Source organism: Pleurodeles waltl, unplaced genomic scaffold (genome assembly GCF_031143425.1).
Source record: "Pleurodeles waltl isolate 20211129_DDA unplaced genomic scaffold, aPleWal1.hap1.20221129 scaffold_84, whole genome shotgun sequence".
Taxonomy (NCBI): Eukaryota; Metazoa; Chordata; class Amphibia; order Caudata; family Salamandridae; genus Pleurodeles; species Pleurodeles waltl.
Window position 1 is genome coordinate 2,176,693 of NW_027150398.1, and position 25,509 is coordinate 2,202,201.

General features: G+C 46.0%; 1 protein-coding gene across 8 annotated transcripts in view; it reads right to left on the minus strand.

Annotated features, from left to right (window-relative positions):
- Positions 1-25,509, minus strand: part of LOC138281254 (autophagy-related protein 13-like) — a 363,183-nt gene that overhangs the window by 276,356 nt on the left and 61,318 nt on the right. For all 8 annotated transcript variants that reach the window (XM_069219574.1, XM_069219575.1, XM_069219579.1 and 5 more), the window contains exon 3: positions 1,790-1,870. In XM_069219574.1, coding sequence (XP_069075675.1) covers positions 1,790-1,870 — 81 coding nt within the window. The remainder of the gene's footprint in view (positions 1-1,789; positions 1,871-25,509) is intronic.

The following is a 25,509-nucleotide window of genomic DNA, read 5'->3' on the forward strand; positions in this document are numbered from 1 at the left end:
GGGAGTCTTTTATTGGGGTCTATTCTTACAAAAATAACCATTAAGTACAGATATCTGTAGTTTGCAGTTCATGTTAAGAGATCTGCTCTTTAGAAACAGTCTAAGGAATCTGCTTTTTATGGTGCATGTTAAGAGATCTGTGCTTTGGAAACCATCTCCAAGACCTACTGTTTGAAGTCAATACATCTCTGCTTTAGAATGGAACCTAAATCTGCCTATTTATTATTAGAGAAAGGGTCTGGTTATATGTACGTAGTCTTCGTTAAATCTATGCTTTGGAATCAATGTCTCGATCATTAGATTTAATCAGATGTGGGTTCTCGGTAGAATTCTAAATGACTGTACTTCAAATTTAATCTTATGGAAGTAATAACATGTTTAAAGCAATGACTACTGCAGGAAATAAGATATTTGATAACACAAATGTAATATTAGTCCATGTATCTACCGTTAGAAATGCAGGGCTGATATGACCTCTAAGAATTGCCACTCAGGGGCTGCAGGTCACAACAAATGTCAGTGGACAAGGGTTAATCAAGGTGCTTGCCTTCATAGTCAATTAGAGATATCGGTTTTTAGATTTTAGTTTTAGTGCAATAAAAATACAATTATTTCTCTAGTGAATAGACTAACCAGTAATTACATATTAAATTAACTGGAACTTATGATGAGAGTGAAAATAAGTACTTGCAACAAACCAAAATAAAACACTTCTACTGTTCTTATATGTTGGGAGTATTGGACAGAAGTCAGAATTAACGGGTAAAGAAAGGGCGAGAGGTTCAGGAAGAAAAGAGCTACATTTTCCAAGATGAAAAACATAGTTTTATGTATGCAGTGTTTCCCATGTAATTGCCCAGACTTCCCTAGCCGCCTTCAATTTGGTGCCAAGAAGCCAAGGTGTCAATTTAGTAGCAATACAGCCCTACTAACGTGTCAGACTCAATAACAGATCGTTTTACAAGCACCATCACAACTTTCAGAGAATCCAAGAAATCCTGATGTCCCCCATACCCCCTCCGACTAATTCTCTTGTTTGGAGTTTGGAGTTTTCGACAACACCCTAAAGGCCCTGCAGCAGTTTTATCCTGTCACCTGCTCCTCCCATTTTGCATCCCAACTGGCCATAAGTACCAACTTCGCCTCAAGAGTGTCCGATTGGGTTTGCACAGTCTTTAAAACCAATTATATTATGCCAATATTTTCAATGAACCCCATTTTTGTGCTACTTTCCACATTTAAAAGGCATTAATTAGTTCTTCCTTGACCAGTTTATTGATTGTGGGGCAAGGCTGCTCTTACCCTGCCCTCCTATTTGTTTTATTAAGAGAAATAAGCATTTGTTGGGAGTTCTTCCTATGTTGCCAGCAAGATGGCTCTTTGAGTTAATGGCTTGCCATGTAAACGTCTATGATCTGCAGCCTGAATCCGGGCAAGACCAATTCAGCTTCCATCTTTCCATGACAGCTTTCCATATTTCCAAGGTGAATAAACAGACCAATTAGCTGGTGCACCTCATGTAAAAAGTATTACATTATTATTATTTTTTTTTTTAATAGGTTTTGCAAGCCACAGACACTTCTTTTCCTTTCCTTTGTGAACCCATCTCTCGCTGGTATCACAAGGGACACCAAATGAAAGCTCTGGGGATTTGGGGCAAGGGTGGGCATTATAACATTACACACAATTTTGCTTGCATAATTAAAACTTTGCCCAGAACTACATAAGATAGAGATAAAACTATGATATACTGTACTTCATAGCTTCGGTGCATGAAACATGCCATTACCCAATCAGAACCAGTTGGCGAAGAGGACGAGCGGGTGCAAATCTTCTCACCAAGGCGAGACTGGACAATCACTTGAACAGTCTGTGGAAAGAGTGACGAGAGTTAAGAAATGTACATTCAAGAACATGTTTTTATTGCCATCACACACTCCGTAGGTAATGCCTTCTTAAGCCCTTTTGAAGGACACTCTAAAAATGAAATTGGTGCAGGTCAAGATGTAGGGGCAATTCCTCTGAAGAGTGCCAAAGATGGGCACACCATTCCACACCCAACCCACATCAGGGCTTTGACTTCCATTAATCTTTTTCACAGGACACTGCTCATAGCTCACTTGGAGCAGGAAGATGTAAAGCATAGGCCCTGGCCTGCCAACAGTGTGTGTCATGGCTTAATGATGCCTGGCAGACGGTGCCCACATGCCAGCACTGAAGTACAATACTCTTACATATTACACTTGACATACTCCTTACATGAGGAATACACGATAGCCGGACCAGCACAAAAGGCTGTACACAAACAAAGAATGAGATGTGGATCACACAAAGGAAAACATCTTGTCTGTGAAAAAAGTACACAATTTCAAATTGTTAATGCTGAGGTTTGAGTATACGGAGCAAGAGAATACTAAAACAACATTTTGCCAATTTTGATCATTCTGCCGTTTCTTGACCTCCATCAGCCACAGAAAACATCTCAAATAGTTTACAAGTAGAGAAAGGTCTACTCTGGCTATTAACCGTTGACCAGAGTTGAGCAAAACCTTCTGCCATTAAATAACCCCCCACATCTGCCAATGTACAACACACGCACTACAGTATCTGAGTTTCCATAAGAAAGGTCTACTAGTACTTCTTATTTCTAAGTTAAATGCAGTTAAATCTCTTGAATCCGAAGATCACAGAGACGCTATGTAAATTTAGGTAGTAGTAGTTGTAATTGAAAACATCATTAACAGTCCCTACAATCTCGAAGATCAGTTTCTCTGTGCGAGTGCTTGTTTAGCAGACTGCCTCCATTTGGAGGAGGCTGTTACACCATTCACCATCCACTGTCATCAAGTTTAATGCTGGCTTACATCACCAACTAAGTGTTTCGTAAGAGAGGGGGGGGTACAGTAGATAATCCCTTCCAATAATTCGTCATGTGCAGGTGCAACATGTGTGCCTGTTTGGCAGCAGACCACAATTCCTCATCCAGTTGCTTGAGACATGTTGTCTCTTTTTGGATACTGGTGGCAAGGAATGCTGCTATAATAATTTACTTGTGGCAGGAGTGGAGAGTGGATACACCTTCTTGTTGGGACACTGGCAACTACCTTGCTGCAATGGATAGGAGATGTACCAACTGCTAGAAACTTAGCAAGCACAGCACTTCACATAAAGCACCTCAAATGTTACCTGTACACTTGTTCTTCATCTGTAGATGAGGTGACCAGCGGGGGGATAAGTGACTTCTTGGAAGACACAAGAATGGAGTGGCAAAACGGGGAGTAGCGAGATACTGATCCCAAACTACTACTCACTCCACAAGAAGTGGAATGCCATCACACTCTTTAGTAAATGAATACAGAAGATCCGACAGCACATCAACGACACCAAGCCTGCTCAGTTCTTACTCCTACTCGTTCCTATCCAATGTGTGTAATGATCAGCCTCACCTCAGATGTCGCTGACACACTCTGCTCCCAAAAAACCCCACTTGTTATAAAGACGTCTTACCACCATCCTTCATTAAAACTTCCTCAGAAGATGCTTTCCTACCACTATTTACCACGGTCAAATCCTCCCTCGTTCTAAGCACCTTTACAGAAGCGCTCAAGGCAGGTCACATCCTCCCACTTCTAAAGAAGCCTCCACTCAACCCTGATAACCTCACTAACTACTGGCCCATCACTCACTGCAAAAGCAGTCTATATCCAACTCCAAGACAACATCAATGGTCCACATCATCTCCTGCATGACGATCAGTCTGGCTTCAGGTCACACTGCAGCACGGGAACAACTACCTTATGCATCACAGACTGCAACTTCTAGACCACAGATGAAGAGGACTGCTGCCTCCTGATATTGCTGGACCTCTCAGCTGCCTCCAACATAGTTGACCATCCCACCCTCATATGCATCCTTGAGTATTAAATGGGATTCACCGGCAATGTCCTTGACTGGTTCGCCTCCTACCTCTCTAACTAATATCCTTTGTTCACACAGGTACTTCCAGATCAAAAAAGCTCCACGTCACCTGTGGAGTCCCACAGGGGTAGATACTGTCTCGTGTCATCTTCAATCTATATTTAGAGTCCTTCGTTCTCTATTCACAGATAACAGCATCAAGACTCACCAAAATGCCAATGCTACACCGCTCTACTTGAGTCTATTCTGCTTCAGACATCTAATCTCTTAAACACTGCTTGCACTATCATCCAGACCTGGATGCCCAGAGCCTACCCGATGGTCAACCCACGCAAGACAGAATTCCTATTATTTGTCAAAATCAATAAAAAAGATACAGTACACACCTGCCTCAATGACATGATCCTTCGCTGCTTCGAAACCCAACTTTCACTGAATGCCATCAACACACAAACTGCCAAAAATCACAAAGATGGCCTGGTACCAGCTCTCTCTTAGAAAGAAAGACACACTGTTTCTTCCAAAAATCAACTTCAGTACTGCTGTTCTAGCCATCATACTCTCCCTTCTGGATGGTGGCACTGCCCTCCTCCACGGCCTCCCAGATTCCACACTGGCAACACTGAGAGGCACCCTATATGCTGCAGCACACCTCATTCAGTGTATGAAGAAATATGACCACATCATCCCCATCCTGATGGAAGTTCATTGGCTCCCAATGCTGGTCCACATCATCTTCAAAACCACCTGCATCATCTACAAAGCCATCACAATCTACACCCCCGTTCATTTGGGATTTTGGGGCTCTGATTAACCAATCGTCCAAGTATGGGAATACTTGAACTCCTCTTTGTCTTAGGTGGGCTGCCACAGGTCCAAGACCTTTGGTGAATAATAACCCAAAAGGGAGTACTTTGAACTGGAAGTGGGCGCTGGCTACCTGGGATCATACGTACTTTCGATGCTTCAGATGAATCGGGATGTGGAAATAAGCATCCTGGAGATCGAGAGCTGTCACATGGTCCCCATGGTTTAGAAGATGTAAGATGTCTTGTAAGGTGAATATTCGAAATGACTCCTTTTTTAGATACTTGTTTAGTTTCCGAAGATCCAAGATTGGGTGCTAGTCTCCTGACTTTCTTCTGATTAGAAAGAAAGAGGACTAGAAACACATTCCCTTTTGAGACTTCGGAACCCTTTCTATTGCCCCCTTTTTTAGAGAAGCCTTTATCAGTAGCTGCTTTAGACGTGGAGGAGGTGGTCCTTCAGGTGGAGAGATTTGTGGCTTATTGATGAATTCGTGGGTGTGTCCCCAGGCTATGCCATCCAGAACCCATCTGTCCATTGTTATACAAGACCACTGATGTAGAAAATGAGACATGCGACCTCCCAGAAGATCTGATTGGGAGTATGGGGAAGCCAGCACCTGTGTAAGGTCATTGCTTCCTTGTGGTGTCTAGTCCCCTGGTGGGCTGTCTGCCTCTTGCTGGTTGTTTGTAAGGATGTTTGTAAGGTGCCGAAGGTGGGGGTCTGTACTGATGGACATACTGGGAATGATATTGCCCTTGATGAGCCTTCTAGTGTTGCTTATATGGTTGAAATCCTCCTCTATAGGGAAAAGTGCTTCTGCTCCTGGCTCCTCGAAGGGGTTGCCTTTTAATTTGTAGTGTTCCCAAGGATCTGGCACAATTGGTATCAGTCTTGATGGCTTGAGAAGCATTATCATAGTGTTTCCCGAATTATGATTCACCATCATAAGGCGTATTTAAAATTTTGATCTGTGCCTCTTGTCTAAAGGATGTAGCTTTTAACCAAGTCTGTCTTTGAATTACAGCTGTGCCCGCCAACTGCCGAAATCCCGTTGAGGAGATATCAATGGCACACTCCATTATCTCCGCCGAGGCTCGTTCTCCCTCCTGAAAAATTGTTCTGGCTTCTTCTTTAGTTTCATCTGGCAGAAGATCCACAAACCGTGACATATCCAACAACATTTGTCTGTCACATTTTGCTAGAATTGCCAGTGAATTCGCTGCTCTAACTGTGAGCCCTTCCATACTAGAGAATCGCTTCCCAATGGAATCAAGGCATCACCGGTCTTTATCTGGTGGTGTAGTGGTAGGTGTGCAGGGGCTTTTGGAGCACCTTTGAGACGCTTGACTAATGACGGAGTCTGATTTGGGGTGACCCACTAAGCATGATGGTACATCGTCTGGTATTTTGTATCCAGTCTGGGCATGACTGCTGATATAGAGGCTGGATTTTTCATACTGTGAATACCCTCTTGCCAGATACAATCTGGATATTGCTTTTACCGACTTTTTCACAGACTCCTTAAAATCGTATAAGAAGCAGTCTGCCTGCTTGTAGGTTAACAGCAATCAGAATCTCTGCAGCGCACATCGCATTATTTTATTGTAGGAAGCTTGCTCTGTATATACTATCTGAAAGTGAGAGGTAGTGTGCACAGAGTCCAGGGGTTCCCCAGAGGCTTGACAGAAGCATTAATAGATGATACTAATGCTTTTTTTGCGGTAGTGTGGTCGAGCAGTAGGCTTATTAGAGGGTAGTGTTAAGTATTTGTTGTACACACACAGGCAATAAATGAGAACACACACTCAATGACTTAACTCCAGGCCAATAGGTTTTTATATAGAAAAAAAATATTATTTTCTTAATTTATTTTAGAACCACAAGAATCAAATTTCAGGTAAGTACATTAAATGTAAGGTACTTTGCACAGGTATAGATAGGACTTTGAATCAAAATAGTAATGTACACAGTTTGGCATAAAATGGCAATAAGCTATTTTGAAAGTGGACACTGCAAAATTCAACAGTTCCTGGGGGAGGTAAGTACAGTTAGGTTAATGTGGTAAGTAAAGTACTTACAAGTTCAGTCTCCAGGGCATTGGTAGCCCACCGTTGGGGGTTCAAGTCAACCCCAAACACCCAGCACCAGCAACACAGGGCCGGTTAGGGGTAGTGGTAAAAAAAGAGCCCAAATAACAGAAGCGTCTATGGAGACAGGTGGTGCTCCGGCTCTAGTCTGCTGGCAGGTAAGTACCTGCGTCCTCGGGGAGCAGACCACAGGAGGTTTAGTAGAGCTCTGGGGGGGTCCCAAGTAGGCACACAAAGCACACCCTCAGTGGCAGAGGGGCGGCCGGGTGCAGTGGGCAAACAGGGCGTTGGGTTTGTAATAGGTTTAAATGGAGGGACCCGGGGGGTCACTCAGCCGTTGCAGGCAGGGTCGAGGGAGGGTTCTAGGGCCAGCCACCGACTGGGCAAGGGTGAGGGCAGCCTGCTGGTCACTGCTGCACCAGTGGTTGGTTCTTCACAGGCTTGGAGGCTGCGGGTGCAGTGCTTCTTCCAGGCATCGGGTTTCTTCTTCCTGGGCAGTCGCGGTCAGGGGGTGTAGGAAAGTACCATCTTGCCTGGCATGTTACCCCCATTTTTCACTGTATATATGTTGTTTTAGTTGTATGTGTCACTGGGACCCTGCCAGCCAGGGCCCCAGTGCTCATAAGTGTGCCCTGTATGTGTTAGCTGTGTTATGACTAACTGTCTCACTGAGGCTCTGCTAATCAGAACCTCAGTGGTTATGCTCTCTCATTTCTTTCAAATTGTCACTAACAGGCTAGTGACCAATTTTACCAATTTACATTGGCATACTGGGACACCCTTATAATTCCCTAGTATATGGTACTGAGGTACCCAGGGTATTGGGGTTCCAGGAGATCCCTATGGGCTGCAGCATTTCTTTTGCCACCCATAGGGAGCTCTGACAATTCTTACACAGGCCACTGCAGCCTGATTGAAATAACGTCCACGTTATTTCACAGCCATTTTACACTGCACTTAAGTAACTTATAAGTCACCTATATGTCTAACCTTTACCTGGTAAAGGTTGGGTGCTAAGTTACTTAGTGTGTGGGCATCCTGGCACTAGCCAAGGTGCCCCCACATTGTTCAGGGCCAATTCCCCGGACTTTGTGAGTGCGGGGACACCATTACACACGTGCACTACATATAGGTCACTACCTATATGTAGCTTCACAATGGTAACTCCGAATATGGCCATGTAACATGTCTATGATCATGGAATTGCCCCCTCTATGTCATCCTGGCATAGTTGGCAAAATCCCATGATCCCACGGGTCTGTAGCTCAGACCTGGGTACTGCCAAACTGCCTTTCCCGGGGTTTCACTGCAGCTGCTGCCAACCCCTCAGACAGGTTTCTGCCCTCCTGGGGTCCAGCCAGGCTTGGCCCAGGATGGTAGAACAAAGGACTTCCTCTTAGAGAGGGTGTTACACCCTCTCCCTTTGGAAAATGGTGTGAAGGCAGGGGAGGAGTAGCCTCCCCCAGCCTCTGGAAATGCTTTCATGGGCACACATGGTGCCCATTTCTGCATAAGCCAGTCTACACCGGTTCAGGGACCCCTCAGCCCTGCTCTGGCGCGAAACTGGACAAAGGAAAGGGGAGTGACCACTCCCCTGACCTGCACCTCCCCTGGGAGGTGCCCAGAGCTCCTCCAGTGTACTCCAGACCTCTGCCATCTTGGAAACAGAGGTGCTGCTGGCACACTGGACTGCTCTGAGTGGCCAGTGCCATCAGGTGACGTCAGAGACTCCTTCTGAGAGGCTCCTTCAGGTGTTGCTAGCCTATCCTCTCTCCTAAGTAGCCAAACCCTCTTTTCTGGCTATTTAGGGTCTCTGTCTTTTGGGATTCCTTAGATAACGAATGCAAGAGCTCATCCGAGTTCCTCTGCATCTCTCTCTTCACCTTCTGCCAAGGAATCGACTGCTGACCGCGCTGGAAGCCTGCAAAACTGCAACAAAGTAGCAAAGACGACTACTGCAACTCTGTAACGCTGATCCAGCCGCCTTCTCGACTGCTTTCCTGGTGGTGCATGCTGTGGGGGTAGTCTGCCTCCTCTCTGCACTAGAAGCTCCGAAGAAATCTCCAGTGGGTCGACGGAATCGTCCCCCTGCAACCGCAGGAACCAAAGAACTGCATCACCGGTACCCAGGGTCTCCTCTCAGCACGACGAGCGAGGTCCCTTGAATCCAGCAACTCTGTCCAAGTGACTCCCACAGTCCAGTGACTCTTCAGTCCAAGTTTGGTGGAGGTAAGTCCTAGCCTCCCCACGCCAGACTGCATTGCTGGGAACCGCGACTTTTGCAGCTACTCCGGCCTCCGTGCACTACCGGCGGAAATCCTTTGTGCACAGTCCAGCCTGGGTCCACGGCACTCTAACCTGCATTGCATGACCTCCTAAGTTGTCCTCCGGCGACGTGGGACTACTTTGTGCGACTTCGGGTGAGCACCGTTTCACTCTACTTCGTAGTGCCTGGTCCGGCACTTCTGCGGGTGCTGCCTGCTTCTGAGAGGGCTCCTTGTCTTGCTCGACGCCCCCTCTGTCCCCAGACGCAATTGGCGACATCCTGGTCCCTCCTGGGCCACAGCAGCATCCAAAAACCCTAAACGCACGATTTGCAGCTAGCAAGGCTTGTTGGCGGTCTTTCTTCAGGAAAACACTTCTGCACGACTCTCCACCGCGTGAGGGATCCGTCCTCCAAAGGGGAAGTTCCTAGCCCTTGTCGTTCCTGCAGAATCTTCAGCTTCTACTGTCCAGTAGCAGCTTCTTTGCACCCACAGCTGGCATTTCCTGGGCATCTGCCCATCTCCAACTTGCTTGTGACTTTTGGACTTGGTCCCCTTGTTCCACAGGTACCCTCGTTTGGAAATCCATTGTTGTTGCATTGCTGATTTGTGTCTTTCCTGCAGAATTCCCCTATCACGACTTCTATGTCCTTTGGGGAACTTTAGTGCACTTTGCACTCACTTTTGAGGGTCTTGGGGTGGGCTATTTTTCTAACCCTAACTGTTTTCTTACAGTCCCAGCGACCCTCTACAAGGTCACATAGGTTTGGGGTCCATTCGTGGTTCGCATTCCACTTTGAGTATATGGTTTGTGTTGCCCCTATCCCTATGTGTCCCCATTGCATCCTATTGTAACTATACATTGTTTGCACTGTTTTCTAATACTATTACTGCATATTTTGGTATTGTGTACATATATCTTGTGTATATTTGCTATCCTCATACTGAGGGTACTCACTGAGATACTTTTGGCATATTGTCATAAAAATAAAGTACCTTTATTTTTAGTATATCTGGGTATTGTGTTTTCTTATGATATTGTGCATATGACACTAGTGGTACTGTAGGAGCTTCACTCGTCTCCTAGTTCAGCCTAAGCTGCTCTGCTAAGCTACCATTATCTATCAGCCTAAGCTGCTAGACACCCTATACACTAATAAGGGATACCTGGGCCTGGTGCAAGGTGTAAGTACCCCTTGGTACTCACTACAAGCCAGTCCAGCCTCCTACAGGGGGGTCCTCAGGATTCCCTCTGCAGGCATCGTCATGGGGGTGCAGATAGGTTAGCTGAGGGTGGACACATCGTCAGAGTCGCCTGGGGATCCTCTCTGGGTCATTGGTTTCTCTGGACACAGGGCAGGGGCATCGGCTGCAGAGTGGTGGGGTCTTACGCTTCTGGAGTGAGGTGAGAGTCCCTTTAAAGATGGTTTCTTCTTGCTTGGCTGGGCAGGTCCGCTGTCCACAGGAGTTTCTTGGTCCTTTGGAGTTGCAGGGCAGTCCTCTGAGTCGGCAGAGGTCACTGGGCCCGCAGGATGCGTTGCTGGTGCAGGTTCTTTGAAGTTGGAGACAGGCCAGTAGGGCAGGGGCCAAAGCAGTTGTCGTCTTCCTTCTTCTCTGTGGGTTTTCATGTCAGCAGTCCTTCTTTGTAGGTCGTCAGGAATCTGATTTCCTGGGTTTAGGGTCGCCCCTAAATACAAAATTTATGGATGTGTTAGGGCTGGAGGGCAGTAGCCAACGGCTACTGTCGCTGAGGGTGGCTGCACCCTCCTTGTGCCTCCTCCCTTTGGGGAGGGGGGCACATCCCTATTCCTATTGGGCTAAATCCTCCAAAACAAGATGGAGGATTTTCTAAGGAGGGGGTTCATTTCAGCTCTGGTCACCTTAGGAGTGGACCTGGCTGAGGGGGAGACTCCTCCTTGTTTTTCTCATTATCTCCCCAGACTTGCCGTCAAAAGTAAGGGCTGTGCCCATCATCATTGGTTTGGGATAGGACTGCTCCTATCCCATGTTCAGAGGCATCTGTCTGCACAATGAATTACTTAGAATAATCTGGAGCTTTCAGTACTGGTGCTGAGCACATAGCTTCTTTTAGGGAAAGGCCTTTTGACAGTCTAAGGTCCAGTTAACTTTCTTGGGCATCTTTTTGGAGGAGAGTTCTGTGAGGGGAGTCACTATGGATCCATATCCCTTCACAAACTTCCTGTAGTATCCAGTCAAGCCAAGGAATGCCCTGACTGGAGTCTGGGTTTTTGGAGCTGCCCAGTCCAGAATAGTCTGGATCTTGGGTTGGAGTGGCTGAACTTGGCCTCCACCTACAAGGTGTCCCAAGTAAACCACTGTATCCTGCCCTATCTGGCATTTGGATGCCTTGATAGAGAGGCCTGCTGCTTGCAGGGCCAGCAAAATCTTCTTCAGGTGGACCAGGTGATCCTGCCAGTTGGAGTTAAAGACAGCAATATCATCTAGATAGGCTGCACTAAAGGACTCCAAGCCAGCAAGGACTTGATTCACCAACCTTTTGAAGGTGGCAGGGGCATTCTTTAAGCCAAACGGCATAACAGTAAACTGATAATGCCCATCAGGTGTTGAGAATGCTGTTTTCTCTTTTGCTCCAGGTGCCATCTTAATTTGCCAGTACACTGCAGTTAAGTCAAAGGTACTTAAGTATTTGGCTGCACCTAATTTATCAAGTAGTTCATCTGTTCTTGGTATGGGGTGAGCATCTGTCTCAGTGACAGAATTGAGTCCTCGGTAGTGCACACAAAACCTCATCTCTCTTTCCATCCTTGGTGTGAGGTTTGGGGACCAAGACAACTAGCCCAGGGACTGTCAGAGTTCTCTCACTCCCAACTCCAGCATCTTGTGGACTTCCACTTTGATGCTTTCTTTGACTTGGTCAGATGGTCTGAATATTTTGTTTTTGACAGGTAAACTGTCTCATGTGCCCACATCATGGGTACACAGGTGTGTCTGTCCAGGGGTCAAAGAAAAGAGTTCAGCAAACTGCTGTAGGGCTGGCCTGCAGTCAGCCTGCTGTTGGGAAGAGAGGGTATCTGAATAGACAACTCCATCTACTGATCCATCCTTTCAGTCGAGTCAGTTGGGTCAGTTGAGAGGAGGTTAGGGAGAGGTTCACCGTCTGCTTCCTGATCCTCATCAGTAACCATCAACATGGTTATGTCTGCCCTGTCATTGTGGAGCTTAAGGCAGTTAACATGGATCACCCTCTTGGGTGTCCTGCTAGTGCCCAGGTCCACTAGATAGGTGACCTGACTCTTCTTTTCTAGCACTGGGTAAAGGCCACTATCTGTCCTGGATTGCCCTGGGAGCCACAGGCTCCAGAACACAGACTTTCTGCCCTGGTTGGAATTCAACCTTTGCATCCATTTGGTCATACCACAACTTCTGGAGATGTTGGCAGGCCTCAAGGTTTTTGCTTGCCTCTTCCATGTACTCTGCCATCCTTGAGCGGCGGCCAAGCACATAGTCCACCACATCTTGTTTAGGCTCACAGAGAAGTCTCTCCCAGCCTTCTTTTACAAGTGCCAGTGGTCCCCTTACAGGATGGCCAAACAGAAGGTCAAAGGGGGAAAACCCTACTCCCTTCTGTGGCACCTCTCTGTAGGCGAAAAGCAGGCATGGCAAGAGGACATCCCATCTCCTTTTGAGTTTTTCAGGGAGTACCAGGATCATGTCCTTCAATGTCTTGTTAATCTTTCCACAAGACCATTAGTTTGTGGATGATAAGATATAGTCCAGATGGAGTATATTTTGTGATATAGAGGAGGACTAGGACCATGTCAGAGTCTGTGTTTAATCCAAAATACCCTGATGAGAAAAAGGTGTGTGCAGTAGACTGTTTAACAGAATATGAAAACAGACTCATGGCATTTAGAAGGCATGGAGAAAATCAGTGGTTAATTTATTTTGTTAAGCCATATGGTGCGGTAAGAAAAGCCACAATTGCCAGATGGGCAAGAGGCATTATGGATCAAGCAGGTGTTGATCTAAACATATTTAAGGTGCATTCTTTAACAGATGCCATGGCGAGCAAAGTGTATATGGCTGGAGGTTGTTTAAAAAAAAAAAAAGATTCTTAAAGCGGCTGATTGGTCGAATGCAAGTACGTATGTAAAACATTACTTTAGACCAATAAAGCATGTTTCAGATGTAGAATTGAAGGGCTTTCAACATGCAGAATGGCAGTTTCCGGACTTAAAATGAAATGGTGATTCCCCGATTGAAATGAATAGAGAATCAAGATCTCATAAAAGACATAGAGGCTGACATTATCCAGCCCTCCTCAATCCTGTATTAAAAATAACATTAAAAAAAGATTACGTTTAATGGTTGGGTTGAGGTAAAGTGATAATGTGTTAATTGTAAACGGAGTTGCTATTTTGTTCTTTGCTGGATTTTAGGATGTGTGGTCACAGTATTTGTTGATGTCTTGTTTGTTATTTACATAGAAAGTCAGTGAAGGAGAAGAAGAGGATTTACAAAGAAGAGGATAACAGAAGAATCTACTAGGGATGGTTGAAGTCGCGCCGCATTTAAAGAGGAAGAGTGTTCTGGCGAAGGGCTATTTATGGACCAAAATGTTCTAAGTTTTAGATGATGTTATTTTTTTAAAGTTCTTTAAAGGTGCTGCAAAAGTAGCACTAAAAGGAAGCGTGGCATTAAAGGACAGCGTGCATAATAGCAGCTCCGTGTCGAATGAAATCTTGATTTTCTATTCTTTTCAACCTGGGAATCACTATTGTCCTCTAAGGTGCCTTGCAGCATACTCCAAAAACGAGGAGCGGAATAGACAAAGCTTCTACCTCCCCAAGAAACGTTCTTCATCTCTGGGATAAACACCTGTTTAGCTGTTTCAGAATACAAGTGTCTGTTTGGAATGTACCAACAATTTTTTTCCATTAAATAATTCGGGCCGGAGTCATGGAGTGCTTTGAGAGCTGTACACAACGCTTTAAAAGCAACTCTCTTTCTCACCGGAAGCCAAGTAATTCAACCGGAATCAACTGTAAAATTTTGTTAAGCCTTTTTAGCAGGAAAAAACTAGTTTGTTGATTAGATCAGTGAATAAAAGTTGTGTATCAAAGATTACACCTAGATTCCTTACTTTGAGGCCAGGCATGGGAAGAGCGCCGAGCTCTGGAGGCCACCATGTCAAATTCCAGAAGGAGGTGTCCTCCCCAAATAGTGTGTTTTTTCTGAGTTTAACTTTAGGCAGCGGTTACTCATCTGCCTAAATAATGCACTCATACACTTACTGAAATGATTTGCCATCTCTTCGACATCACTTGTAATTGACACTACGATCAGAGTGTCATCAGCTTAAGAGATGGTTGACAAACCGTACGACCTGATCAACTTAGCCAAGGGTTGTCACATAACTATTAAAAAGCATTGGGCCAAGCAACGACCCCTGTGGGACACCACATGGAAGAGAAAAACACCAGAAATCAAAATCCCCACACACAACCAATTGCTCTATAAAGAGATTGATCCTAAAGGATCAATGAGGCCTTTCCCCCACTGTAAATGACACACCGAATTTCCTCTGTGGCCACTATCAAAGCGGACTCTGTAGTGTGGCCCCTCCTGAACCTGAACAGGAGTAATATCATCAAGATGGAACTGGCCAAAACAAGCCTTAGCACTAGTTTTCTGAGGAACTCAAAGTAACGCAGAGCAAAGTAAGGAGGCTGAAGCATGCCTGGTAACAAGAACTAAGTGATGAAATGAGGTCTGAACTCATAACCTCCAAGAAAACTTCCAAGGATGCCATTCAGATCAGAAGTGCTTCCAACAATACAAAGGCAATTAAAAAAAGTAAAATAAATAACCATCCTAGATCACTCACAGTGACCATCTTCAATATCTGAGAACAAAGTGTGATACAGTTAAGAAAACTTACAAAAAGTTAGGATTGAGCGTATTGGCTGTATGATCTCCTCCAGTGACACCCTGCTATTGATCACACCAGGGTACCAGAGGTATTTACATCCATTCAAGACTCAGTGCACAGGACCCAGATGCTTATTGGTATGGGCCACTGAATGAAGCACAGCTTCGTCATTCCTTTCAAATGAGTAATAAGAAGGTGATGAACTATGGAGAAATTACAGAATGAACTATGGAGAAATTACAGAGAAGCCGCCTGCTACTAGCCACCTGATCAATCAGACCGCTTCCTACTAACCACCAAATATATCAGACCGATAGGGAAACCAGTGTCAGAGCTGTTGTTTTTAGCCAGCTCAGGCTACATGAACGCTTTACTGATGTTGTACTTTGAGATCCATACCACTGCAATGCAGCCACAGCTGTATATAAATAACAAACAGAGAATGTAAGTAAGAAATGGACTCACAAGTCTCTAGAAATATATTCTGATGCTTGGAACAAGGCTTAATTCCCCAAGATGTTGGGAACCACATGGTCCACTTGGAATAGAGTTATAGTTATCTTAGTGCATGAGTTATAGTTACTACCGATAACTAGAACTGGTGAACTTCAGTATTTTTTTTTCAGTTTAAAACATTATGTTATCACTGAATATTTCACCAAACTATAACATCACTTTAACCCTTGTTTTTTCAGTGAATATAATTACTTTTTCTTACATGCTTTGGAGGCCTTATTTGGCCATTGTTTTTCTCAGAGGACACTTCTAAGGAAAGGCCTCTTGTGATCACTTGTGATTTTGCAGACTGATGCAACAGTTTTTTTTCTGCGCAGCGTCTCTATTAGCCGTTTCAAAATGAATCCCCAACTTTCACGGAGCAGCCTGCTGGGATGTGTGAATGGCTCCCAGGAAACGAAACAAAAGGGCCTTTGCTGGGAGGAGGTGTGATCACCTTATAGCATGATGGCCTCGGGGATGTGCCCACCAACTGTGCAATCTTTGAAGGGGCATCCCCTGTCACAGGCAGATGTTACACATACATAGGCTTACCCCTGACATTATCTAAGTAGGCAGAGTGACATCAATCCTAATGGGGGAAACCTGTTTCAGAACTGGTTTGCAGGGGGGAATTTCCTCATTTCCACAGACAAACCTCAGGTGTGTGCCTAGAGCTCCGCCCAGGGTAAGAAGCATTCTGCCATGTTGGATTTTGGCAGAGCAGGGCATATGAGATTGATAACATTTCCTAGTGGTTTGGTCACAGACAAAGTGGGTAGGGTTGCCCCTGGGATTTTTTTCCCTACTAAACAGAGTTTCCCCCACCCATAAGCTATAACCAGGCATAAAAATGGCACCTTGTCAGAACACTGATGGACCTTATATAGACAGAAGGATTGTAACTGCAGAAACCCTCTAGTCATTAGAAAAGATGGCAGCCTATGTGACCTCTGGAGAGAATGCCCCCGCCCCCTGCCCCTTAAGGGGCTGGACCTACTCCAACTTTAGTTCAAGACAGAAGAGCGGACCCCAAGAGATAATTGGCAAGCCTCCTGTCTGTTCATCTCCAGGAACACAAAAGCTGAAGGAAGTCTGCATCTTCGAGAGCACAGCTGAGCAATTGGATTTCCCTTGGACCCTGTTTTTGGCATCCTGTGGCACATCCAGGTGAGTACGGAGTTCAGCAATGCCAACTAGGAACTGTTAATATATAATGTCTCAAATTAAATGGCATTAACATTCTTAGTGTCTTCCTCCCTGCCCCCAATGCCCCATTTTTCATGCAAACAGAGCCAGAAGTCCTCACAATGTGTAGCCCAGTCATATTCTTTTTTAAATATTTTTTTATAACCTGTCTCGCATTTATCCCATAACTGAAGACCTTCACCCCACCTACAAGCATCTGGTTACTAGTGTGTCCTGGTTACACGTTTCTGTGCCTGGCAGTGTGAATAGAGGACAGGCTTGGTAGAAACATACTGCCCTAAGTGCAAGGACATACTGTATGCAGCACCAAGTGGTGGGTCACCTGCACACAGGAAGGCTCTTCCGCCTTCATTAGGGTAGCCCTATCAGCCCATGATATTTAATTCTCTTCACTTTGAGTCCTGGGTTCCTCAATAAAAAAATGTATTCAACACGAGGTTGCTACATGAAAGCAAACAGTGTTCATAATGATTGACGGAATTGGCCAAGCAGAGCTTTCTTGTACTAGAAGCAGTCCATGGGGCTGTTTTACCTCTCTTGGGTGCAAGCGGAGGCCACATACCTGCCTGAACACAAAACAGAGACCAAATACTGTTCAGACACTGTTCAGTTCTGCCTGCAACTCAGTCTAGAGATAAGCTGTCCCTTAAGATCATATGGGGCCAACTCATATTCTACAGCCATCTGTGGGGTCCAGTAATTGGCTCTGGTTTGGAAATAAAGAAGATCCAACTCATGAACTCTGTAGGGAGTCTGGGAATCCAAATCTCTTGTTACCAACTAGTGTTTACTTACCCACCTGCAGCTTTCAAGAAAGCCCAGGAAGACTGTCATTGTAGGAAGTTGGCTCTGTATGCACTATTTCAAAGTAAGGAATAGTATGCACAGAGTCCAAGGGTTCCCCTTAGAGGTAAGATAGTGGCAAAAAGAGATAATACTAATGCTCTATTTTGTGGTAGTGTGGTCGAGCAGTAGGCTTATCAAAGGAGTAGTGTTAAGCATTTGTTGTACACACACAGGCAATAAATGAGGAACACACACTCAGAGACAATTCCAGGCCAATAGGTTTTTGTATAGAAAAATATATTTTCTTAGTTTATTTTAAGAACCACAGGTTCAAATTTTACATGTAATACTTTAAATGAAAGGTATTGCAGGTAGGTACTTTAGGAACTTTGAATAATCCAAATAGCATACACAGTTTTCAAATAAATCACATATAGCTATTTTAAAACTAGACAGTCCAATTTTCAACAGTTCCTGGGGGGAATAAGAGTTAGTTAGTTTTTGCAGGTAAGTAAACCACCTACGGGGTTCAAGTTTGGGTCCAAGGTAGCCCACCGTTGGGGGTTCAGAGCAACCCCAAAGTTACCACACCAGCAGCTCAGGGCCGGTCAGGTGCAGAGTTCAAAGTGGTGCCCAAAACGCATAGGCTTCAATGGAGAAGGGAGTGCCCCGGTTCCAGTCTGCCAGCAGGTAAGTACCCGGGTCTTCGGAGGGCAGACCAGGGGGGTTTTGTAGGGCACCGGGGGGGACACAAGTTAGCACAGGAAGTACACCCTCAGCAGCACGGGGCGGCCGGGTGCAGTGTGCAAACACACGTGGGGTTTCCAATGTAAATCAATGGGAGACCAAGGAGTCTCTTCAGCAATGCAGGCAGGCAAGGGGGGGGGCTCCTCGGGGTAGCCACCACCTGGGCAAGGGAGAGGGCCTCCTGGGGGTCACTCCTGCACTGGAGATCCGATCCTTCAGGTCCTGGGGGCTGCGGGTGCAGAGTCTTTACCAGGCGTCGGGATCTGGGAAGCAGGAAGTCGCGGTCAGGGGGAGCCTCGGGATTCCCTCTGCAGGCGTCGCTGTGGGGGCAACTCTGGCTACTCACAGTCTCGTAGTCTCCGGGGAGTCCTCCCTGAAGTGTTGTTTCTCCACAAGTCGAGCCGGGGGCGTCGGGTGCAGAGTAGCAAGTCTCACGCTTCCGGCGGGAAACGCAGTCGTTTTAAAGTTGCTCCTTTGGAAACAAAGTTGCAGTCTTGGGTGAACAGAGCCGCTGTCCTCGGGAGTTCTTGGTCCTTTTAGAGCAGGGCAGTCCTCTGAGGATTCAGAGGTCGCTGGTCCCTGGGGAAAGTGCTGGAGCAGTGTCTTCAGAAGGGGGGGAGACAGGCCGATAGAGCTGGGGCCAAAGCGGTTGGTGTCTCTGTCTTCTCTGCAGGGTTTTTCAGCTTAGCAGTCCTCTTCTTCTTAGGTTGCAGGAATCGGAGTTCCTAGGTTCTGGGGAGCCCTTAAATACTAAATTTAAGGGCGTGTTTAGGTCTGGGGGGTTAGTAGCCAATGGCTACTAGCCCTGAGGGTGGGTACACCCGCTTTGTGCCTCCTCCCAAGGGGAGGGGGTCACATTCCTATCCCTATTGGGGGAATCCTCCATCTGAAAGATGGAGGATTTCTAAAAGTCAGAGTCACTTCAGCTCAGGACACCTTAGGGGCTGTCCTGACTGGCCAGTGACTCCTCCTTGTTATTCTCATCATCTCCTCCGGCCTTGCCGCCAAAAGTGGGGCGGTGGCCGGAGGGGGTGGGCAACTCCACTAGCTGGAGTGCCCTGTGGTGCTGTAACAAAGGGGGTGGCCTTTGAGGCTCACCGCCAGGTGTTACAGTTCCTGCAGGGGGAGGTGTGAAGCACCTCCACCCAGTACAGGCTTTGTTACTAGCCACAGAGTGACAAAGGCACTCTCCCCATGTGGCCAGCAACATGTCTCGAGTGTGGCAGGCTGCTAAAACCAGTCAGCCTACACGGATAGTCGGTTAAGGTTTCAGGGGGCACCTCTAAGGTGCCCTCTGGGGTGTATGTTACAATAAAATGTACACTGGCATCAGTGTGCATTAATTGTGCTGAGACGTTTGATACCAAACTTCCCAGTTTTCAGTGTAGCCATTATGGTGCTGTGGAGTTCGTGTTTGACAGACTCCCAGACCATATACTCTTATGGCTACCCTGCACTTACAATGTCTAAGGTTTTGCTTAGACACTGTAGGGGCACAGTGCTCATGCACTTGTGCCCTCACCTATGGTAAAGTGCACCCTGCCTTAGAGCTGTAAGGCCTGCTAGAGGGGTGACATATCTATACTGCATAGGCAGTGTGAGGTTGGCATGGCACCCTGAGGGGAGTGCCATGTCGACTTACTCGTTTTGTCATCACCAGCACACACAAGCTGGCAAGCAGTGTGTCTGTGCTGAGTGAGGGGTCCCCAGGGTGGCATAAGACATGCTGCAGCCCTTAGAGACCTTCCCTGGCATCAGGGCCCTTGGAACCACGGGTACCAGTTACAAGGGACTTACCTGGATGCCAGGGTGTGCCAATTGTGAAAACAAAAGTACAGGTTAGGGAAAGAACACTGGTGCTGGGGCCTGGTTAGCAGGCCTCAGCACACTTTCAAATCAAAACTTAGCATCAGCAAAGGCAAAAAGTCAGGGGGTAACCATGCCAAGGAGGCATTTCCTTACAGTCATTAATACTAAATCTGTTCTACTCATTATTAAATGTGGTGACCCACTGATCCCAGTCTGCCCCACATTCCGCACCTTGCCCCTGATATTATCACCAGCCCTTTCACCATCATCTGCAATCATGTGATAAAGGCTTCAAGTTTTCCTCAAGCTTGGAAAGAAGCTACCATAATTCCTCTTCTAAAGAAGCCCTCTACCAACCCCAAACAAGTATTCGCAATGCAATGGGTCTCGCATTTGCCAGAGTTAGAGCTACTGACATTGTAAATGCATAGGTGAACTTTTCTTCCCACACAAATTGGTCAACACTGCCTCATAATTTTGTCTTTTCCTGCCATATAATTCCAGTGGCCCTGCATGTAACTAAATCACCTCCATTCACCTTCTTCCTCTATCTGCAGCCAAAATTTAAAATGTTGCCATTTAGCATCCCAATTTAAATCTGCCATGCTAATTCCAACAGAATACCACTTTCACCACCAACCATAAGAGTTGCTGGCTGGCTAACACAATGGCCAAAAAAAAAAAAAAAGACACCTGACAGTCACAGAGAAGAAATTAATTAGAAGGGTCACCCAAACGTATCGAGAGTGTTCAAACAGCCATTGTGTAATAAGGATGTTAAGTTGGTTTTAATTATGTTCATAATTGCAATAAGGAGAGTTTATTAAAACATATACAATTATGATATAAACCCAATAAAAACATTTATAGGAAATAAACTTTTGGCTTTAAGCTGTCACTCACTCTAATGGAGTGCTGCACACAAAAGAAAAAGGTAGTGCTTGAAAAGCAGTGAAGTCATAAATGCCAGTCAAAGAGATTGTAAAGAGACAATGCTCAAAAAAAGGAGCAATCAAGACAGACAAGCTAGAACAGGAATAAGCAGGTAAATATGAGTGACAAGGAAAGTCAAACAATGGTAATCAACATGCAGGATCCAAACACCTCTATGGCCTTGCAACGCCCACGAGCGGTCTACTAGGCTCGACCTTATAAAGCAGATCATAAAATATCAACCTGACTGAACAGTAGTCACGAAGTCCCCTTATTGTGCATTCAAAGTGGCCTTCACACCTATGGTGTGTTGCACTCACAGCCACTGGAGGGTCCTGCTACAAAGCAGGTCTGGTCCAAAAACATTCAAGCTCGCCACTTCTGGAGAAGCCATAAACCTCCTTACTGCTTGATGTGATCAAGGCCAAACTATGGAAAGTATTAGTCAGAAAATATGAAGGTGTTTTATTTTAATACTTTGGGTGAAAAAAACGTGGGAGCACCAAGAGGGCAAAGAGGTTGAAATTTAAGCTTTGACCAGTATAACTGCCTTTCCGACTCCCTCTACCACTAAATCAGTACACTCCATTAATCTCCACAGATCTGTGCAGAAATGCTATTGTGCTACACTGGGTCTCTGCTTGCTCTGTATACTTTGCCTACTACACCTCAAGCCCTCTCGAATGGTGGCAGAAATTCTCACCAAACCAGGATTTATGTTCTCTCAATTTCTATCTTCTCACCCAAGAGGTCAATGCCGGAACACAACACCCACCTGACAAAAATGAATGCAAGCATTGCTAGACATGTGTCTCAGTTCAGAATCAGACACCAAACACAGACAGCAAATTATGTTTCAGTCCCATGACCAACCACTACTAAAGCCTTAAGTGACTCAGCATCTTCCTTCGCCTCACATTGGTCTCGTTCGCCGGTGTCCCGTGCTTCTCTCCAAGTCCTCTTTTTTGCTTCCCCCACCTTTGTGTTGCTTTTGCCTCTGGCCTCCATGTTGTCACGCTCAGCGTTTGTTTTTTGTTTTAATCCTCCTCCCCCTAAATCCTCCGCTGGTGCAGCCGCTGCTTTTTTAAACTTTTTGATTCCATACCCACTGCCCACTTGAACGTTGCTTTTCCTGTTATCTTTGTCATCACCATTATGAGACAGTGACTGAGCTCCATACCTTTAATGTCTGTTCTAAAGGGGCTACCAGATATGCGTGCTGTGTAAACCCAGCAAGCAACCTGTCCAGCAGCCTTCCTCCTGCAGGATTACACAAGTGTGGGGTGCCATCTTCTGTGATGCATACATGTGGTTTGCAGTGTGCACATTTGTTTATGTTGGCTGACGCTGCAGTTTTAGGAGTAGGCAAATAAATAAAAACTTGTAGTAACCAGATAAAGGTGACGTCACATAATTTTCATAGCAGTCACATCTGTTCTTCTCGAATGCTCAGACCAATGAACTGATGTACTGCTGCATGCGATATCAGCACCAATATTCTAGCTTTTCATATTGCACTAGTCTCCATGTTTATAACAAACATTTGCAATGCAATGGGTCCTAACTGGACTTTTCTTGCCACTTAAATTGAAAATGAAAAGTAAAACAGTTGACATAAGCGAGCCGATTCTAAGCGTCATGGCTGCCATGAAAATGAGCATGAAGGAGAGACACAAAAGGAAAAAGAAGTTCGCTCGTAGTCAAGCGTATCAGCAATAGTGCAATTATCCAGGTAACAGGGTCGGTGTCCAAGGCGGTACCCAAACCACCCCAAGGTGGGACAAATGTTTTTGAAAGGCAAGCCCACGAACAAGTGAAAGTGGTGGGCGTGGTTAAAAGCCCACAATTCCTACACAGATTAAAGCACTTGTGCGCTCAATCTAAAAATGGAACACGTCCATTTCAGGATGGCCACCAAGTTGTGTCCATTTTGAAATTTTCCCTGTGAAGTCTCTCTTCTGTTTTCATGACCATCTGATTCTGATAGTCCATATGTTGTACCTGAGTCGGGACATGTACTGTCACTGGGGACGGTCTATTGCTGCAGTACAACATGGCTGAAAGAAATTGACAAAGTCAATAGCACTCTCTTAGGTGAGATCTATTGGCTTTGACAAGGATTGTGTTTGAAGTGTAATCATTGCAGAGCCGCTTGAGTCCAGCAATCTCCAAGAAAATGCCTGCATTTGCTGCTTATTCACGCAAGTGCTTCAACTTCATTACACTCTCCATACAATGACTCATTCATTTGTCATGGAATTACGCGAGGGCCTCATTTGTTGAATTGTTTGCCTGGTTTAATGCTTCTTTAACTTCAATATTGCGTTTATTTCCCAGCATTGACTTCCCAGCAAAGTACAAATCTTGCTGGTTAAGAGCACATTTGGGAATTTAGTGACAACAGATGCAAACAGCATGTATGAGCATCTCTTACTGAGAAACACATCATGCTGGGCTGTTCAGGTTCTTGTTTATAGACAGTCTACGCAGTGGTCTCAAAGATGCTCCTGTTTGTTATTTCTGTAGGGGTGTGCACGGCCCGTTCCTAGCTAGTAGGAGCAGCAGCATCATGCTCATCACCTGCGCTCAGGTGAACAGCTTGTTCTGTAAAAAACGCAAGATTCTCCATATGGCACAACATGAGACTACCCGGAATCTAGCACATCCTGGCACCACCAAGAGAGAAACAGCAGCAAGAAAGTCACCTTCCCAGTTGTCTCACAAGTCTGAGCGTGGATAACCTATGTGAGAGATGAAGGTACACTCCACCCTGAAGAGACCACACCTGCACCAGGCACGTCACCTCGCACCTCTTCCTGCCAGTTACAAGTCTGAGCATAGATAACCTATGTGAGAGATGAAGCCGCACTCAGACCTGAAGAGACCACACCCGCACCAGGCACGTCACATGGCACCTCTTCCTGCCAGTTACAAGTCTGAGCGTGGATAACCTATGTGAGACATGAAGCTACACTCAGCCCTGAAGAGACCACACCTGCACCAGGCACGTCACCTCACACCTCTTCCTACCAGTCTCACAAGTCTGAGCGTGGATAACCTATGTAAGAGATGAAGCTACGCTCAGCCCTGAAGAGACCACACCTGCACCACGCATGTCACCTCGCACCTCTTCCTGCCAGTTACAAGTCTGAGCGTGGATAACCTATGTAAGAGATGAAGCTACGCTCAGACCTGAAGAGACCACACCTGCACCAGGCATGTCACCTCACACCTCTTCCTGCCAGTTACAAGTCTGAGCGTGGATAACCTATGTGAGAGATGAAGGGACACTAAGCCCTGAAGAGACCACACCTGCACCACGCACGTCACCTCGCACCTCTTCCTGCCAGTTACAAGTCTGAGCGTGGATAACCTATGTGAGACATGAAGCTACACTCAGCCCTGAAGAGACCACACCCGCACCAGGCACGTCACCTCGCACCTCTTCGTGCCAGTTACAAGTATGAGCGTGGATAACCTATGTGAGACATGAAGCTACACTCAGCCCTGAAGAGACCACACCTGCACCAGGCACGTCACCTCACACCTCTTCCTGCCAGTCTCACAAGTCTGAGCGTGGATAACCTATGTGAGACATGAAGCTACGCTCAGCCCTGAAGAGACCACACCTGCACCAGGCATGTCACCTCGCACCTCTTCCTGCCAGTTACAAGTCTGAGCGTGGATAACCTATGTGAGACATGAAGCTTCACTCAGCCCTGAAGAGACCACACCTGCACCAGGCACGTCACCTCGCACCTCTTCCTGCCAGTTACAAGTCTGAGCGTGGATAACCTATGTGAGAGATGAAGGGACATTAAGCCCTGAAGAGACCACACCTGCACCACGCACGTCACCTCGCACCTCTTCCTGCCAGTTATAAGTCTGAGCGTGGATAACCTATGTGAGACATGAAGCTTCACTCAGCCCTGAAGAGACCACACTTGCACCAGGCACGTCACCTCGCACCTCTTCCTGCCAGTTACAAGTCTGAGCATGGATAACCTATGTGAGACATGAAGCTACACTCAGCCCTGAAGAGACCACACCCGCACCAGGCACATCACCTCGCTCCTCTTCCTGCAAGTTACAAGTCTGAGCGTGGATAACCTATGTGAGAGATGAACGAGTTACTTACCTTCGGTAACGACTTTTCTGGTGGATACATTAGCTACCTGTGGATTCCTCACCTAATGAATACTCCCATGGCGCCAGCATTCGACGGAAATCTTCTTCCTAGTCTCTGCACGTCGACGAGGACGTCACTCTAGCCCACGCGACGCCGTCTGACGTCATACAGGCAATAAGAGGTCCTCGACGACGTGCCGACGTCAGTACCAACATTTTTTACGTGCATGAGAACAACCACCCAATGCAATGAAAGAGCAAGGCAACATCCCATAACCTTGTAAAATACACAATATTGCAATGAATAGCTGTAAATTTAATATAACGAACAAATATATGCAAATCATGTATGTACACAAAGATATAGATAGATATATATATATATATATATATATATATATATACAGAT